The sequence below is a fragment of the Arabidopsis lyrata genome, assembly GCF_000004255.2.
Source record: "Arabidopsis lyrata subsp. lyrata unplaced genomic scaffold ARALYscaffold_6, whole genome shotgun sequence".
Classification (NCBI taxonomy): domain Eukaryota; kingdom Viridiplantae; phylum Streptophyta; class Magnoliopsida; order Brassicales; family Brassicaceae; genus Arabidopsis; species Arabidopsis lyrata.
In genome coordinates this window covers 8079677-8099779 of record NW_003302550.1, presented here as the reverse complement: position 1 = coordinate 8099779, position 20103 = coordinate 8079677, and the positions used below count along the sequence as shown (strand labels likewise).

Here is a 20103-nt window from a genome sequence, read left to right as displayed (position 1 = left end):
TTCATAGAAATAAATATGCAATAACTTAACCTCGCTCATACTTACAAAGTTACAAGTGTCAAATCTTCCTAAAAAGATAGATGTATTAGTTTAATTTGATTTGCAAACTAAATTGACAAACAATATAAAATAACCTTTAATTTGCTATAATTTATATCCTACCATTCGTTTATTAATTTGATATGTTTTATATATAGAGAAATAACTTATAATAGCACTAAAACAAGTCTTATAGATTCTAATATTATTATAAAGTATTATACATATTTGTGATAACTTTTAGAACCCCAAATATCTATTTTCATTAAATAGTTAATTAACAGAGTCAGACAATATCTTCGAAATACATAAGTAATGTCAATACTTTTTGACCAAAATAATATTTTTTTAGCATAAATCTAAAAATTATTTAATAGTAAAATTAAATAAATTGGGTCAATTTTAGATTTCCCAAGATTACGATATATATATATATATATATATATAGTCTTTTCTTTAAGAGCCAAAAAAATTAACAACATTTTTTTCTCATTAACTTTGTACAAAATTTCTTTTATCATGGGTACTACAAAAAATCTGGTGATCTTTTTTCACATTGTCATATTAACAGTTTTGTTCAACGAAATCATTTTGGTCTCAGGTATATTTAAAAGTCTGTGTTTGTTATATGCCAATTAACATTGATCCATTTTTATAGCAATAACTAAACATCTAGAATTGAAAATGATCGTGTGTTCCTATATATATACACACATGTATTCAGAACCTTCAAAATATTGTTTGGACATGTTACATATATATAATTAAACATCTAGAATTGAAAATGATCTTGTGTGTTCATATATATATATATATATACAAACACATGTATTCAGAACCTTCAAAATATTGTTTGTGAATTTGTATAGGTGAAGAGGTCGAAGAATTCCCATATGATCATTGCTTCCAGTTGTGTGTGGAAGGAGTGTACGGACCGCAAAAATGTTTTGAAGACTGTTATGACAGAGGATTTGCTAGAGGAGATTGTGCAAACCCAACTGCCAAAGATCCTAGAAGGTGTTGTTGCAATAACTAAAAAAAAAACTCGTTAGTCCCTAATGCGAAGGCTAAGCTATTCAAACATTGTACTTATACTTTTCTAGCATTTGACTTATGAGGCAAATTCTTATCGTGTAATAAAATAAAATAAAAATTATATTAATATCTGTTTTAATCAAATATTTTAAAAAAAAAAACATAGTGCGTTTGATTGTTTTGTATATATGTTTGGATTCTTATGACTTTTTTTTTTACTTATAAAATAACATTTAACTTTGATGTATTTATATATAGACGTTTGATTATATTATGATGATGTTTTTTTACTGTTTTATAGTCTACTTACTTTTTGGTCTATTATGACTTATAATATATATATATATATATAAAATTGAATACAGCTTCTACATTTCTAGAATTTTTTTCCTTCCTAGTATTGTTGTGAATTTTATCCTAATACAAAAATCTTCCTAGAAAAAGAGGGGTTGCCGTTTAGTTTGTTGAAGAGTTTCAATACTCTGTTTTCGAACTTGTCCATTACATGTTCTGTTTCGAGTCTTGTAATTTATATGACGTAAATCGCATATTTTGTCTCTTTTCTGGTTTGTATTTGTTGGGTAAAATAAAATCAATATCTAATTAGCGTATATTACGGTATTATCCACGTCAATTATTATCTTTTCGATATTAGGATAAATATATGTTAATGATAATCCAAAAAAAAGGCTTGGATTGAGACTTATAAATATAGAATTCTAAAGGAGAAAAAGAGGTCCGAGAAAAGGGAGAAAATCCTAAAAGCTTCTAAAAAACTACACGATGAAGAATCAATGGCCACGGCCTAAATAAATCAGCGATGATTTATCACCTAACGACACGACGACTCCATCGATTCTACCTAAAAGTATCAATTCCAACGGATCAACACCTAGATTCTCCTTTGATACTTGTTAGAGGATTATGATCTACTATTGTTTTACTTTTATGTAAACAAAAGATTACTTATGAATAAAATATATCTTCATGCGTTAATCCGTATAACTGTGCATACACGAACCGGTTAAAAATTGCCCAAACAGTATTATGCTCTGAATCTAGTCGTTTTTTTCTTGTATTGATTCAATTTGTGGCAGAATCTAGTGAAATAATGGTAGATCCTCAACAGATTATATACGAGTGATCATATAAACCTCGTTTCTGTTAATGTGGAGTAACCTGCAAAGTTTAGAGTAGACCATGATCTGACCAAAAATTACAGCTTCTACCATTGCCAACATCAACGCCGATACATTGGTAAAATAAACCCTCAAGTTAAAAGCACAACCATAAAAAATGACGACAATATTTATATTAAGAAATGGTGGAATTTATCTTAAGAATATAAGAAAACAAAAATCTACAGAAATAAGAGTGACCAAAAAAAGTTTAAGAGCTTCGGTTGCTAATATTTTAAAAATCTTTGGAAGTAAAATTGACGGACTAAAGTGTACCGCATGTTCGACACTGAACTCTTCCTTAATTAAGATAGTAGTTACGATGGCGATGAGTTACTTGATTTAATGATTTTCCATAAATATAGATTTCCATTCACGCTTATGGCCCATTTTACCGCAATCTATTTACTATAATGTATTCTCGTCATTTTTCAATATATATGTTTTGCTGATTAATAACCTCCAAAATGGTAAAACTCACTAGGCAAAGGTAAGAAAACAATGATATATTTTCTTACAACCATTTTCATCCATATATGAGGATAATTAATGGTTTCAGACATTATTTTTGTAAGCAGAAGAAAAAATAAATTAAACTAATTTGCATGTTTTAGTTTTTGTTGAATGAAACGTTGAATGCTTGAAAGAGGTCAATTTTAGTTAGATGGAAGAAAATAAACCCAACTGTGTAAGCACTAAGCAGACAAAGGTCGGATTAAGAACGAAGATGATGGCAGTGAAAAGAGAATTTGATGAGTCTTTGAAATTCCCTGAAGTCAGCTAATTGATGACAGTGAAAACATTAAGACAAAGAAAAAAATTAGAGTAATAATCTGTTCACCTTGTTCTAAATCAGTAAATCTAATCTTTTTTGATGCAAAATTTTTATAGTGACTAGACATCTATCAATATGTTATGATTATTGAAATAATTTAAATAATCAAAGAGTAAACAAATTGATCACAAGTAAGCAAAAATTAGCAAAAAATAAGCCAAAAAAAAAAGCAAAACATAAGTAAAATATTTTAAAAAATTGACAAAAAAATTCATATTTTCAAGGTTAAGATTTTAAACAAAATACTTCTAACGATCAAATGGACAGGGTGAAAAAAAAAAAACAGACTTCGGCCAAATGTTAAATTTTTTTGTCTACCCATATTTATGTAATTAGGCCCGGTTTAGAGCAATAGCTTAGGGCATATTTTAGGCAAATTATTTTTGACTTTTTAATGTAAAATAAAATATTTTAGAGTTTTTCTTATTATGTTGAATCTTTGTTGGACTTTGTATTCACCGAGATGTTCGAAGGCTTTAAGTTAAAAGAATATTTATTAAGGTCAAAAATATTTATTATATGTGTTGTTAATGATTTAATTAGTGAAATATTTGTTTTGAGAAAAACCTATTTTTTACAAAGAATATAATTTTGTATTACTGTTTTTTTTTTTCTTTTCTTAAAATCTGTTTATGTATTTGACAACTCTTTTGTGAAAATATTTCTATGAAAATTTTATATTATTTTTGTTGCATAAAACATAGAAAGGGTAATTTTTTTCCATTTGCGTAGGGTATTTAAAATCGTCGGACCGGCCATGTATGTAATATTTCAAAGTTGGATGTTATTTCATTTTTGGATCTAGATATTGTAAACTGATAGTAGCAAAACCATTGACCATGGGCTATTAAACTTTTCGGCCCAAATGTTAATTTTTGTCTATTTTAAAGATGTTGAAGCCCATATTTCTGTAATTATGAATTTGTATTTGCAATATTATTATAAGTGTTTTTCATCAAATATTGCATAAGTAAACAAATAAAAAAGTACATATACCCTAACAACCATAATTACCTTGTGTCCCACAGTGACCCTATTGGAAAACTGGTGTTTGTTTGGAATCTTTGGATGATGCTTTTTGTGGGAAACGTTCGGATCCAATTCCCGACATACGGAATCGTCCCCGCCGAACACTTTTCTCCGGTCTCGTGCCACACTTCCAGTTTTTCTGTACGTTTTTTCCTTCGGTTGGTGATCGAAGGCCGGTTGATCCGCTCGGTTGATACACTCAATCACATCTCCATTAGGACTCTTTTCATACAAAAAGAAAGTCAAAACAATTAACCTTTCTTTGCATAATTGCATTTGTATATGTAACCAAAAAAAAAGAGAGAGAAAGAAAGAAATAAATATATTCATTGTATTAATAGCGTTCTGAGCAGCTGCTTGTGAGTCATAACTAATGAATCATGCAGCAACAGAAGGTATGCAAGAGCTTACCGAAACATTTGCTTATACCAGTGGCCTTGTCTACAAACACCTTGGCCGTCGTGGAGAATAAGAAGATTCGAACTCTAATACATATATAAGAAGTCTCTCAAGGAGGTTATTTAGAATTCACTTTGTTTAAAAAAACATAATGCATATGCATATGATTGTTTTGTATTTCTTCTTCTCTTTCATATTTTCAAATCTCTCCATCACACTTGTTATACATCAATAACATCACTAAAATTCCGATTCCTCAATCATATACTGAGGCAAAGAAATCCAAAGAATGGTGTAATGCTATTGACAAGGAGATAGGTGCTATGGAGAATACCAATACTTGGGAAATTGCAAGTTTACCCCCAGGGAAGAAGGTTGTGGGCTGCAAGTGGGTTTTTACTTTGAAGTTTCATGCTGATGGAAGTCTTGAAAGACATAAAGCACGGTTGGTTGCGAAGGGTTACACTCAAAAGGAGGGTTTGGACTACACAGACACATTCTCTCATGTAGCTAAAATGACCACTGTGAAGTTTTTGTTAAAGGTCTCTGCATCCAAGAAATGGTATTTGAATCAACTTGACATTTCAAATGCATTTTTGAATGGAGATTTGGAGGAAGATATATATATGCGATTGCCTGAAGGTTATGCAGACAGTAAGGGGGACCAATTGCCTAAGAATGCTGTTTTAAAGCTCAAGAAATCCATTTATGGCCTTAAACAGGCTTCTAGGCAATGGTTTCTGAAGTTTTCTGAATGCTTATTAAGTCTGGGATTCACTAAGGGCCATGGTGATCACATTCTTTTTATTCACAGTTCTGGTAATGAGTTTCTTGCAGTCCTTGTTTATGTAGACGATATTGTTATTGCCAGCACAACTGAAGGTGCTGCAACACAACTGATGGCTACATTGAAACAGAGTTTCAAACTGCGTGAGCTTGGACCTCTTAAATATTTTCTGGGTTTGGAGATAGCTAGAAATGCTGAAGGTATCTCTTTGTGTCAACGCAAATATGCCTTGGAACTCCTCACTTCCACTGGTATGTTAGCTTGTAAACCTTCCTCCATTCCCATGATTCCCAATACAAAACTTTCCAAGACTGATGGTGAATTACTTGAGAACAGAGAAATGTACCGCAGTCTGGTAGGGCGTTTGATGTATTTAACAATAACCAGACCTGATATCACCTTTGCTGTCAACAAGCTTTTTCAGTATTCTGCTGCTCCTCGTACTTCTCACTTGACTGCAGTCTACAAAGTTTTACAGTATATCAAAGGGACAGTGGGTCAAGGCCTCTTCTATTCATCAGATCCTGACTTAACTCTCAAAGGTTTTGCTGATTCAGATTGGGGTACATGTCCAGACACTCGTCGTTCCGCCACAGGTTTCACAATGTTTCTTGGTTCTTCCTTGATTTCTTGGCGATCAAAGAAACAGCCAACAGTTTCAAGATCTTCTGCAGAGGCAGAGTACAGGGCTCTTGCTTTGGCTTCATGTGAAATGGTATGGATTGCTACCTTACTTTCAGATTTAAGAGTCTACACAAGGTCAGTTCCTATACTTTTCTCTGATAGTACCGCTGCCATATACATTGCCACAAATCCGGTATTCCATGAGCGGACAAAGCACATTGAGATAGATTGTCATACGGTTCGAGAACGTTTGGACAGAGGTCTCATCAAAATGCTACATGTTCGTACGGAAGATCAAGTGGCTGATATCTTGACTAAACCATTATTTCCTCATCAGTTTGCACATCTACAATCCAAGATGAGTCTTCATAATATATTTGCCTCCTCTTGAGGGGGACTATTGGATTGTACCGGTTACTTGCATTTTGGTTTAGTTAGTCTAGATAGACTCCGGTTTATTTGACTGGTTTAGTTTAGCTACACTTGTATATATTGACAATTGTACAGCTTTACTTTCTTAAGAAATAAGAATCTTTTTCAACAAACTTTCTCTCAAGCTTCTCTCGCTCTTATCTTCTAATAAGTTCCTTTTTTTTTTTTTTTTTTTGCTAAAGTGCAAATATCATATAATATGAAAAGTTTGGTTTTACAACCTATACATTGGTTTCTTGGCAAAAAGGAGAAAAACAAGAAAGCAATACAATTTAGATAGAAAGTCTATGTCAATGCAACCAATGACTCATGAGATTCTTGAAACGCTTCTTGAGTCGTCTTGCAGTGATGGAGTTCTTTATCTCTCGGTCTATCTCCTTAAAGACGAGCGAAGGCAGGATATAAGTCTGGTTGTGCAGGAGGTTGTTCCTCTGTTTCCATACGGAATATATGACAGCTTGTGCAACTAACTTTCAGAGAGTTGGCGGAGAGTTGACATGCTTAGTCCTTGTCCAGTCGATTAATTCTGACCAATTAGAGAAGGAGATCTGAGGAAGTTGCAGCCTTAAACTAACAGCATTCCAGATAAACAAAGCAAAGTCACAAGATAATAGAAGGTGGTCCCTGCTTTCAAGATGTAGAGAGCAAAGGCCACAAGTTGGATCAATGTTCATCCCCCCCAACCTGCTAGTTTTTGTCGGTAGACGATCAAGATTGGCAGTCCACATAGTGATTGCATGCCTTGGAGTGGCTCCCTTGAACCAGACCGAGCTGAACCAAACCACAGAAGCAGCTCTTGGCCGGAGAACAGCCCACGTAGCTTTGGAAGAGTACCCTGCGTAAATTTTTCCTTCAACAGCCCAGTCATAAGTGTCTTTTTCCTGAGTAACTGAAGACAGGCTAATGGTAGTTAGATAAGAATGGGGACGCAGTGATTCTTCAGTCCTGGGGTCCGCGAGAGACCAACCATCTTGGTTACAAGCATCACAGACCTTAGCATTCAAGGACACCCGTAGATTCCTCGGGCCTTGAGTTCCTATGAATTTGATAAGAGGACCAAAAGGAGTCCAGTTATCAAACCAAAAACTGGCCCTTCTACCATTTCCAATGGTACATTTGACAAAATTTCCAGCCAAGTCTCTCAGCTTTAAAAGACACTTCCAATTCCAAGAATCACTAGCCTTTTCAGGTTGATTCCAGAAGCTAGTAGTGGAGCTGAGATTGTGATGTAAATGCCATGCCACCCATAAGGAGCCGAAATTGGATTAATTCCTGAAATCTCAAAACTCAAAAGAATACGACTGAGTCGGCCAATATTGTTTAAATGAAAACGGACGCTGCCAGACATAAATCTCACCCCCACCGCTGAAGAAGCTGGTGATGTCGGACGTGAGACCCAACTAACTCGAGACAGGAAAAGCCAGATTAACTAGACGACAAATTAAAGAAAAACACTTTTTCTGAAAGTTTTTTAGAGAGAGGAGAGAAGAGAAAAAGAAAAAAAAAACGTTTCAGAAACGAGATTTAGCCAAATGGATTTAGTGCATATGAGTTTTTTATGTTTTTTTTCCTAACAATGAAAGTGACGTTGAATTTTGATGTATTTATAAACTTTTGATTAGGGGATAATGTTCTGAATTATTTTCAGTTTTTTTTTTACTTTCCGGTGTGTTATGTCTTTATTAATTTCACATAATAGAAAAGTGAATTTAACCAACTTGATATTGATTTGGACCGTAAAAATTTCTAACACATATATCATTTTCCATTTTATTTTTTCCAATATTAATGTAGAGAAATTATCAATCTTTAAGTTTTGTTTGTTTGTTGAACAAAAAAAAAAAAGTTTTGTTTGCTTATGGACTAAAAGGAAGGGTGATTTAGGTGAATAACCCAAAAAAAAAAAAATTAGATTTTTAGAAAGAAGGTAGAGAGAGATAGGAAGAGAAAGAGAGTGAATAGGGGGGTTAGACCATGAGCAATGATGTGGGACAAATTTTGGTCCCTCAAATATAATAAGATTATTTTCAGAGTTTCTTAAGTTTGGTATAAGCATTGGTGTCCCTCACATTTGGTCCTCTGAATAAAATAATAATATTTTGATATTTAAAAAATTAATAGAAACTTAATTCAATTCACCAAAACTTAATTTAATTCATAGAAACCAACAAAAAAATGTTCAATTCAACAACAAAAGATGTTTCCAATGATGCTTACAACCAACAAAAAAATGTCAATTCACATATGCTTTATCCTCCTCCTGCTTTTGTTTGAGCTTAGCAAGCTGCTCGAGTTTGGCAAGATAAGATTCCTGAAAATTATGAGCATATCAATCATAAAAAATGCAACAAAGCCATCAAGTCGACTATGCCAACCCTCATTCCTTGTTGAACCAAGACAATACACTACTAAAACCCATGTAAATTTGGTATCAAGACATCCAAAATACAAATAGCTATCGAAAAGAAACTAATCGCCAGCAATGCCAAGACCATATTACATAAACTCACCTCATTCTTCTTTTCTGTCCTCTTCTGTACCTCAGTATTGTTTACTGTCCTCCTCCTTTTTGCCCTCCCAGCTGATGGATTTTTACTGCAGGAGATAGAAGAGGTAACTGTTTGCATGTTATCGTTCAACAATTGTTAAAGTCAACCTTACTTTGTCTCTCGAACCTTTCTGATCATGACCACAAGCTATAATCTTACATATTGCAAGAATAACAAAGCTAAAACAGGAGTTAATAAATATATTGGAGCCTTGCACGGCTGAATCAGAACTAAATGAGACTATGAAAAAAAACTTAAACAACCATCGAAAGCTACAATGCCATATCGTTTTAACCAAGAAGAACCACTATATCTTCAAAACACATAAATATAGAAATGATACTTACTGATGAGAAGCGTTTAAAGATTGCTCGAGCTCCTTTTGGGAAAGGTCATCTTCCCGTAATAAAATAAGAACCAACCTCATCAAAACCCAAGTTCTCACACTTCAAAGACAGCTAAAGAAGAAAATAAATCAATAAACGACTTGGGAACCCACCGGAAAGGCTTCTTTCATAGCCATCTATGTGAGTTCCTCATCCGTATAAATCTTGAGAGAATCAGTTCTGCATCAAACATCAACCCAATTCCTAATGCAGAACCCAATTAATAAATCTTGAGAGAATCAGTTCTGCATTAGGAATCAAACTCCAAAACTAGCAGAGAGATGATTGTCTATTGGTTGACCACACAATGCAGCTAATGTTTGTGGATGTATTTGTCCTGAGGAAACCAGAGCTTGAATGTTTTCATATCTTTTGATAGACTCTGTGTCTACTCTGCGAAGCTGCACCGCTTAATCTCTTCAAGTACAATCGGAATTTCTGCAATTATATTGATTCAATCAAAACCTTTATAGAGAGTCAAGTAAGAAAGATTCAATTAATAAAAAAAACAAACCTGTAAATGACTAGCCACATTTTCTCTACATAAACCAGGAACATTCATCAACTCGAGAATCCGCTTTGGTACAGCTTCTGAAACAATAAGAGAGTTGTTCTTCCATCAACAGACATCACTAGACACCAACATATATCAATCTCGAGTTTCAATCCCGCAACTTAAAGAAACTAATCCGAAGTCGAAATTAGTTTCTTCCTAATCGTTCCAAGCTACTAATTCTTGCAATTAAATCCGACGAACCTGAGCCAAGGCAGGATTAGCAGTGCCGGATCCGCCGCGTTGCACTTCTTTGATTCCACAAACAACAAAAACAATCGAGAACAAGATTTATCTCATTTCAAGGATTGGAATCGAAGAGATGCAACTGACGGAGGAAACACATCCGCAAATCGAAAATCGAAACTTTGAGACAAACATACAATCACAAACACATCGAATCCAACCAAACCTAGAGAGTGAATCGCCTGAAAATCGCCGTCGATTTTCTTCGGAGAAGGTGAAAGAATAATCGCGAAAATGGAAAACGAGTTTGCCCTCACAAAAACACGCGACCAATCTCCTTCGAACACGTGGCGCGTAGGACGGAGAGAAATTGTCCCGTTTGTGGGAATGTTTCTTCTTTATTAAAGGGTTTCTGAGGTTTTTTTTTTTTAAAATACCATGGGACGGGTTGTAGAGCCGCTGTTGCTCTTAGAGGTTAGATATTTAATTTTATTTTTTTTAGGTTATCTAGTGCAATTTCTCTAAAAGGAAATCATAATCCAATTGAATTAGGGATTGGTTTAGCAAAAACCGGAGTTACAAAATAACCTAAGGAAAAAGAAGATTTTCCCGGCGAGGCTTTGACCGGAGGAGAAGCGGCCGTCAACCTCGAGAAATTTCCTCTCATCGAAACCAAAATCCGGCGGATTCAAGGACTGAAGAAACTGTCCAACGTCCTGACCGAAACCCAAGAATAACGAATCGTGGCTGACCTTCCGGATAGAGAGAACCGAGCTCAGAAGACCGCCGCGACAACAAAACCCCCTTTCACTCCGACCTTTGCCGTCGTAGAGAATGAAGTCGATGGGAGCTTCGAAACGAAGCAGAGGCGAAGCAAATCGGAGGAGTGGGTATGGAGTCTCTGGGTTTGGAACTGGAGCTTCTAACTTTGATGGCGAATGAGAAAAATGATTCTAGCTCCTTTCTAATTGTTCTGTTTCGAGTCTTGCAAATCGCATGTCCTATATTATTACGTTGTGAGTCTAATCGCATTTTTCTCGAATTGATTCGATCAGTCGCAGACGCTAGTGAAACTAGCGGTGGAATAACATCTTTTAGTAACTAAGCAAACCAACACCAAGCAACATCTTGTAGTTTTACACACCCAGTTTCTTAACTTTAAAAACTACACACACTCAAATAAAATAAAAAACAAAAACCAAACAAAAAGCAGAAACTACTGTTCCCCGAACCGCTCCCGAACGTTGAGGCCCTGGTCCGCCAAAATAAAAGTGGTTACCGCAGTTGCGGTTGGATGACTTCTTAACGGTATAATATTTTGGGTAATCGTCTCGAAGGCTAAAATCTTGGACCGGGAGAAGGGTGTGATTGTTCTCTGCGACCTTCAGATTGCAGAAATATGCCGCTTTTCCGTAGCCTTTGTCGGCATATTCCCCTGAACCCATTTGGGCCACCGTGTTCGCGCCCGAAAGGTTCCGGTATAATACTTCCCCTCCCCATTCAACCGTCGTCGCATGATCAGATAAGGTCGTGAAAATTGTGGCCGGCCAGTACCCTATCGGCACTATATTGGGACCTAGAGCCAGCCACCAATGTCCTGAAAACGGATCCTGCAATTTTTAGTTATGTGTTAGCAAAAATATGGAAAATATGAACATATTAAATAAGTGTATCTATTCTAAAGTCGCACATTAATCACATCAAATATAGCACCATATAGTATTAACTATGCATAATACAATTTAATGCGTGACTTTTATACCTTCCAGATCTGAAGCGTCATGTCAAACGGGGTGCCTACAAATGTTGAGGTGCAACCAATCGCAGCTCCGATGGCGATGGTACTGCTAGTCTGCACAAATCCAGGACGGTCGAGGCCATAACACCCGGTGTTGTTATATCCATCCGCCTGCAAAGATATATTTCTTGGTCAAATCATTTCCAAATTTTTATAACTAGTTAATATAATAATCAAGTCATACACCTAATTAATACTTCGTCTAATAAATATGCAACAATAAGTAATCAAGTCATCTAACTAGTAACTAGTTAGTACTTAGTCTAATAAACATGTAAAAATAGGTAATCAAGTCACCATGATTAACCATTACAGTAACAATGAAAGCAAAATGGATAGCTTTTTCGTATTAATACTTCTAAAGAGCAAATGGATAGGGCGGAGAATATACCGTCCAATATGTAAACAATCGCGGCTGACTGTCATTATACCTTGACCTAAAAACCTACAAAAATTAAAGTAGGTTTATCATATTTGCATACTAATTATACGAATATATATATTGAAAGAAATTGATAATACAAAAGTTTTTAAAAGTCTAAATCATACCTGCCAACCAGCTTCTACGGTATTGAGATCCGCAGTCTCGTATGACCCAGATGCCAACCAAATTTGTGCGAGGCTAAAATCGAAAGACGATTCTACAATTGGTGTCCAGACATTTAACGTTACCCTTGTACCGTACACTTTTTGCCGGTTTTGCATATATGCAATAGCATACTGTTTACCATACAATAGATGTTAATTTTTTGTTTATTATAAAGATGTTGAAACCAATATTTCTGTAATTATGTATTACGTATATACCTTGTGTCCCGTAGTGGCTTTGTTGGTGACCTCATGAACCTTTGGCTGCTTTTTGTGAGGAACTTTTGGATCCAAATCCCGACGTATGGGAATCGTTCCCGCTGGACAATTTTCTCCCGTCTCGTGCCAGATTTGCCAATTCTTTTGTACGTCTCTCTCTATTTGTGGCATGCCGGTGGGATATTCCTGCACAAGTTATCTCAAATAATAAATTATTAATTTTTAGAAAAGTATACATATTGTCAAAATTATATATATTAAAGAATCTTATTTTAGTTAATGAATACCTGAATTATATGGTTTTGTAGAAGTGGGTGATTGAATGCTGGTTGATCCGCTCGGTTGATACAATCAATCATATCTCCATCGGGACTCTTTTTCAAGACAAAAAGAAATTTAAAATTGCATTTGTATAACCAAAAAAAAGAAAGAGAGATAGAAATAAATAAAACCGAGAGTTTATTAGTACTTACGTAAATAGTAGAAACTGGGATAACTGAAACTCCAAGTTGAATGAAGAACTGACCCATGATAAGAAGCATCATCAGTGAGTTAAAAATCTCCATTTTCCTGTGATTAAATACAAATAAAAAAAGAATAAATTAATTAAACTTTCATTACACAAAAGTAATAGACAGTTCGATGAAATTGAGAAGACATTATATTACGAATTCGAATTTTAACTTTTGTTTCAGTATATATCGAATGATACCTTTTTAGAACTATATACATGAAAATAATAGTTTATTGAAAATTCGAATTATATTATATAACATTTTTCAATGATATAACATTTTTAATTTTGAATCTTACATTTTGAATAACATTTTCATTTTCAAATAATGGATTAGTATATAATATTTTCAATAACATTTTCGAACTATATGAGTAGTATAATTGAAAATAGGATTTTTTATAAATTTAATTTATATAAAATGTTTTCAATGATATATCATTTTCATTAACATTTTCAATAACATTATTCTAAAACATTTTCGACTTATATATTAGTATACAACATTTTTACTAAATGTGTTACATTTTCGAATTGATTACTATATAACAATTTCGAATTATATTAATTATGTAATATAGTTATTATCGAAAATATATGAATTATATAAATTATAATTGTAATAAGTTTTTAATATATAAATTAATTAATTATATAATTTATATGAATTATATAAATTATATAAACAAAATCTTTTAATATCTTTAAACCCGTTGACCCGTTGACCCGTTAATATATATTAGTGACATGGAATAAATTTTATGATTAAAATTCTCTAATGGCATATATTGTAAATTCTTACAAAATTTAAGTTATGATCCTTAGGATGTACTTCCCAAATATTAGTATAGGATTCCAAATATCTAAGCTATATATTGTTGATATTGAGAAATGGGGGAAATTAGCTTAAGATACAAAAATATTTAGAAATAAAGAGTCCCAAAAAAAAATTAAAATTCCGGTTGCTAACACTTAAAAAAATGCTAATCAATTGTAATTATCTCGTCGAAAAAAATCATATGTGATTCCTCTGACTTAAAAAATTAAAATTGACGGACTATACTTGATTAAACTAAATCAAACTAATACTTGACTAAGTATCCAGGAGAAAAAATAAATAAATTAAACTAATAATTGATTAAACTAATGCGGTTATAGCATCGAAAACGAAAATTTTTCACTGAGATTTTTCAATCTTACGAGACCGAGCAAAGGAAGAGAAATGGCTGGACCATCGACGACTTCAAACGCACCAAAGCAGAGGAAGAGAGTCGAAGCAGAAACTAGCAGCAACAATACTTCTACTACCTTACGTCGCGCTAAAGATGGAAGCGCTTTCGCTCTCTGTGAAGGATGTAACAAGAGTGTAGCTGTAGCGCTTATAAGCATGCACAATTGCAGTCTCGATGCTAAGATCAGAGCTCAAGTTGTGGAGACACAGGCAGAGGCTAAGAAGAAACCTGCAGAGAAGAAGAAGGCAACAGCTGATGGACCTAAGCCAAAGAGACTTAAAAAAACCAATGATGAGAAAAAGAGCTCTTCTACTTCAAACAAGCCTAAACGACCACTTACTGCTTTCTTTATCTTCATGAATGATTTCCGTAAAACTTTTAAAACAGAGCATAATGGTTCATTTGCTAAGGATGCTGCAAAGATCGGTGGTGAAAAGTGGATGTCTTTGACTGAGGATGAGAAGAAAGTTTACCTAGATAAAGCTGCTGAACTAAAGGCAGAATATAACAAGTCACTGGAAAGCAATGAGGAAGAGTAAGATGAGGAGAAGCAATCTGATGATGTTGATGATGCTGGAGGAGAAAGAAGCTGATGATGCTGATGAAGCTGAGGAGAAAGAAGTTGAGAAAACAAATGATGACAGCAAAGAAGCTGAAGGTAAAGAAGAGGAGGAAGAAGAGATTTTGGATGACTACTAGAAATGGATTTATCTCTAATCGTTGTGATGGATTGTAAATTAAGCCTTTTAATATCGTGAAAGTAGTTTATCTGAAGGTAAGTTGTGAACAAGTGGGTTTTTTGTAGTTCACTGAAATGGTAATTTCTTTTGTTTTAAAACAAAATAATGCGGTTATAGTGGCCAATGAAGAGCTAATAATGATATATGTAGATCAATAGATGGCTAGATATAACGATCAACTCGAACTCTATATCATAGATTATATATAAAAAAAAAAAAACTATGCACCCTTCATAAAAAAAAAGAACTCTATACACTCATTTGTTAATTATCAGTGTATTTGAGATATGTGATTTATTTTTATTAATAAGCTAGCCTTTTACTTAAAAAAACATTTTTCTTACATATATACGTAACTTCAACATAAATTTTAATTTCTTTAAAAAAAAAAAAAATCTTCCACGTAAATGCATGTAGTAGCCATGTAGGTATGTATCAATTTTTTAAGTGAGAACATACCCAACAAAAATAGATAATGAATGATGGAAAGAGTTAAATTTTAGTTAAATGGAAGAAAAACAAACTCAACTGTGTAAGCAGAGACAGAGATCGAATTGGGAGGAGACGAAGATGATGACAGTGAAAAGAGAATTTGATGGGTCTTTGAAATTTCAAGACAATAGAGATAGCAACAAATCTCTCAATTATCTGACTTCAGGGAAACGCAAGAGTTAGGGTTTTAGAAGGAGAAAAGATTTGGGATTTTGCTTTATGGGATGCGATTATAAGGTTAGAGATCGAAGGAGCTCGTCATCGTCGTGGAGAATAAGAAGATTCGAACTCTAATATATATAAGAAGTCTCTCAAGGGGGTTATTTGGAATTCACTTTGTTAATCAAGCTGTAGTAAAACCCGGTTAAAATTTCTAGCCGTTGGTTTATTCGATTATTTGCCTTATAATTCGTAGGGTTTGAAAGTGACACGCAAATTGTATTAAATTGTAAAAGAGGGGGATAGATATTGACGTTGGTTGGGGATGTGCCTTTAGTCAAGTGCTTAAGTCCATTTGACTCCGCCTTTTTCACCGGAGTTCGGCTCCACTAAATCGCGTTACCCCGCGTAATAAGGATTGGCTATAGATCGGGCCTTATCGATCCAAAGATATAAAAAAAAAAAATATTGACGTTGGTAGTTACATTTCTCCATTAATTTATTTGCCCTAGTTTCTATTTTATCTCTCTCCTTCTATCTTAAGTAAATTTTCTTTTTATATTTTCCTTTGTTATTTGTTAAATGATAATACGGACGGTGTTTAGGAAGTCAAGTGGCTCTTTCACGACAGCCTAAATTGATTAAAATTAAAGAGGTTAAACTAATTCAGCAATATTTAGAGATTTTTTCTTTCTAATCAACTTTTAGGGATAAAGATATAGATTCCATCCACAAACCATCGATTCAATGCATAAAGTTTCTTTGATCGTAATTTTATCAAAATATGAAACTATATGTGTACGGACATTGCAAATGATCATTGCTCGTATATTCGTATTAGTCGAGTCAATATATTTAGGGCGTAATATATTGGTTGGAGAACTGGCTGTGAAAATTTTGATTATAATTAACTTAATTATTTCTTAACTGTGACTTTTAATTGTTTTTTTAACTGTGACTTTTAAAAGTTGAAAACCACTTATAATTTTTTTTAGGAAAATAAGAACGAACAAAGAAAATTTGGAGTTTGAGTAGCTATATAGGAAATGAGATATTTTTCGTAAAATTTAAGTGTATTGGTAAAAAAATTCTATGTAAATTCAAAACTTTCTTTATATTCAAGGTTCATAAATCCATTGACCCAAATATATATATAAGCAAAGTCACCAGAACTTAAACTACCACAATAATTGTGAAATAATTAAGAATTTAAAGAATGGAATAACAAGAGAAAAACGTAGAAAGAGATCACTGGACTTCGGGTTATTAACTTTTAATTAAGTTAGAAAATTTGACACCTCAAAAAAGTTTCCGAGGCTATATATAGTTATACCACCAAGAATTATGATTTAAAATTTTTGCTTTTCTTGTAATATGCTCGCACCACTTGGGTGTATTAATGCAGATCGATACAAAGATGTAAGAGCACGCACGAAGCTATTGTGGAAACACATTTTCATAAAGTATACACCACCCGGTTGGGCCTAAACATAGCAACAAACTAAAGATCAAATTTTTCTCTATATGCTTTTTTTGTAACAGCTTGAGAAAGTTGAAGCTTTTAGTTCAAAAAATAAAAGAGATCATCTAATCGAAGGAAATGAGCGTCCGTTTATAATTTAAATGACACGAAAATAAATTCTTATGAGATTAAAACAAAAGAAAGTAAAGCAAATCGAGAACAAAAATTAAGAAGAAGCAAAAGCTACTAATCAACAAGTTTTGTTGCTACAACCTTCACGAGGATCTTGTTGTTTGTAGTAGAATCAAGAGTTAGCTCTAAACTTTCGATTTATTTTCAATTAAGATTGTATTTAGATGATTATATATGGATTTCTTTATAAGCAAAATAAAGTTCTGCGTAGTGTTACATTTACCAATCCCTTGATTTTTTTCCTCTTTCGATTACACAAGCATCCATATTAGGATATTCACCTCTGGCAATCATAACCGCAACAAATATTTGGGTTCTGAAGTCTGATCCGTAATTTGTAGAATAGTTGGAATAATTTTGCAGTATACTCATAGTTAAGTAAATTGTGTGCTTTAACAAAACAAAAAAAAGTGTATTATGTTATATTATGTTATACTTCTAAAGCGACTGACTAAAAAAATATATATATTAGTGAGCATTATGGTTGTTGAAAATATCAATTAGAAGAAGCTTGTCGAAGTCTCTAGAATTCAGCCATTGAAACAGAAGCGATAGAGAGAGTGGCGATTCACGCAGATTGATCACGGAGGAGAGAGCTCGAAGACTCAAAGCATGACACACTGCCACAGAGCTCCGAAAGCTTTTCTTTGAGACCCTTCAAGTTATTGGGTCAATACGGAACAAAATTATATTAGAAAATGACGTTTAATTTTGATAAATCCTTTGGTTGTTTAACTAATTAGTTGGCTATAATTTATCTCCTCTTCATTACTTCTTTGTTCAGACTTTACGTCATTGTGTGAAAGCAGAAAAGAAACTTTGTTTACACCTTAGATATCTTTTACGTTTTTTGTTTTTTTAGTTGTTAATGATGTGGCACAACGAGTTACAAATGATATCTGAGAAAATTCAATATTGAAATAAAAACAAGAGATAATAGATTTCTCGTTAGAAGTGAACAAATATCAATCAATGTTGTCATATTATATTACTAGATCATGACCCGTGCTATACAGCACGGAATTTTATATTTTTTTTGAATTATATTGTTTATTTAATATGAAATATGTAAGATCTAATATAGTGTTATAGTTTAGTATAAAAGGGAATAAATCATATAATTTTATGTTTATTACTATTTGGATATTATGTTGTATAGTATTTATTTGAAAATAATTGTTTATTTTGTTTGTATAAATAAATAATATTATACAATGTATTTTAGATTTATTTTTAAAACAATATTTGGATAGTTTTATTATATTTATTAAATATTGTGTATTTTAATTTGGTTGAAAACATGAATTGATAATAAAATGATGTAGTATATTGTATTTTAGAGTTGAATATATTTAGCTGCATTAGATTTGTATTTTGTTTAATGAGATTAACAATTTAATTAGTTTAAGTAGTAATTGATAATTAGAAAAAAAAAAGAAATTGTTGTATTGGGGCTGAGATGTTTAGTGGGCTATTTATGGGTTTATTTTGGCTCAGTTTGTTTGTTGTTTTTTTAAAAAAAAAAATTAATGTCGGATCCCAGTTAATCCCAGAAAACTAATGTCGAATTCTACCCAAATTTCTTTCAATTTCGACCTCAGACACGACAAAGATTGAAGATCTTGTCCAATCCGTTCATATCTTTCGAGTAATTGAAGTAGCGGAGTGGTGATCAAAGGTAAAGTTAAAACCGAAAGATTTTGTTTATAAGTTACAGAAATTGATTAATTAAGTTCATGAGTTGATTGATGATTGAATCGATTTAAGAAACAATGAAAAATTCCCGATCTGATTAAAACTGAATGTGATTCACAAAAATGAGGTTGTCGATGAAATGAGTTGTGGGAGAAGAAGATGCGACATATATGATTTTATGTTAAGTATGGGGTTTAATATTTTTTATGAATTAAATTGTATATTTTGTTTTATAACATTTTTTTTTATAAATTCGAATTATATAAAATTTTTTTTATGAATTCGGATTATATATAAACAAAATCTGTTTAATATCTTTAAACCCATTTGACCCGTTGACCCGTTGACCCGTTGACCCGTTGACCCGTTAATATATATTAGTGACATGGAAAAAATGATTATGATTAGAATTTTCTAATGGCATATATTGTAACTTCTTACAAAATCAACGTTATGATCTTTAGGATGTACTTTCCAAATATTAGTATAGAATATTTTAATCATAAAATATCTTGAAGATCAAGCAAATGATATATATTCGAAATCACTAAATAATTGGTAGTTTCTTTTTTCCAACTAAACAAACTTTAGAATATTCTTTAGTTTCTTATTGTGATCAAAAAATCATAAACCTTCTTTAAATTGTTTCGATTTATTTTCCTGATATGGAGAAGATTTGAGGTTATTATAATATTTCCAACTAAGTAAACGAAATTTATTACTAAAATAATTTGTCAATTAAAAGTTTAAAATCTTACCGATATTATAGAGATTTAACTATGAGCTTAATATTAAATTAACACATATTTATTTCCTAAATTAAAAATTATAATAACTATAAATATTGAAATCAAGATTCACAATTTTAAATAAACTATATATATATATCATGCTATTTAAATCCGAAAACTATGTTTTCCTTAATTTAAATTTAGATTATTTAAATACTCTAACCGAATTAGATTTAGGCAAGATTTTGG

General features: G+C 32.7%; 3 protein-coding genes and 1 long non-coding RNA gene across 4 annotated transcripts; 2 read left to right on the top strand and 2 right to left on the bottom strand.

The window, feature by feature from the left end:
- Window positions 1-511: 511 nt before the first annotated feature.
- On the top strand, window positions 512-1218 carry LOC9307938 (putative defensin-like protein 48). Its single transcript, XM_002873891.2, has 2 exons — window positions 512-640; window positions 909-1218. Exons 1-2 carry the CDS (start codon window positions 559-561, stop codon window positions 1073-1075), a joined length of 249 nt encoding a protein of 82 aa, XP_002873937.1. The 5' UTR covers window positions 512-558; the 3' UTR covers window positions 1076-1218.
- An 8190-nt stretch (window positions 1219-9408) lies between these two features.
- Window positions 9409-10363, bottom strand: LOC110227769. The gene is made up of 3 exons (XR_002331452.1): window positions 10051-10363; window positions 9808-9884; window positions 9409-9731 (listed from the first exon to the last, which is right to left on the bottom strand). It is a non-coding gene; the product is annotated as an uncharacterized LOC110227769 (long non-coding RNA).
- Window positions 10364-10556: 193 nt separating this feature from the next.
- On the bottom strand, window positions 10557-14571 carry LOC9310004. The gene is given in 9 exon segments (XM_002871821.2): window positions 10557-11244; window positions 11247-11642; window positions 11795-11941; window positions 12222-12275; window positions 12380-12550; window positions 12638-12823; window positions 12925-13011; window positions 13111-13207; window positions 14352-14571. Coding segments are annotated over 9 exon segments (1227 nt in total). The 5' UTR covers window positions 14387-14571; the 3' UTR covers window positions 10557-11190.
- On the top strand, window positions 14539-14922 carry LOC9310003 (high mobility group B protein 7). The gene has a single exon (XM_021020152.1). The coding sequence runs from the start codon at window positions 14539-14541 to the stop codon at window positions 14920-14922; it is 384 nt and encodes a 127-aa protein (XP_020875811.1).
- Window positions 14923-20103: the final 5181 nt, after the last annotated feature.

Coding starts and splice junctions, on each gene's coding strand:
- LOC9307938 (XM_002873891.2), top strand. CDS start 559: ATGGGTACTACAAAAAATCTGGTGATCTTTTTTCACATTGTCATATTA. Junction 641..908: donor CGAAATCATTTTGGTCTCAG/GTATATTTAAAA, acceptor GAATTTGTATAG/GTGAAGAGGTCGAAGAATTC.
- LOC9310003 (XM_021020152.1), top strand. CDS start 14,539: ATGCACAATTGCAGTCTCGATGCTAAGATCAGAGCTCAAGTTGTGGAG.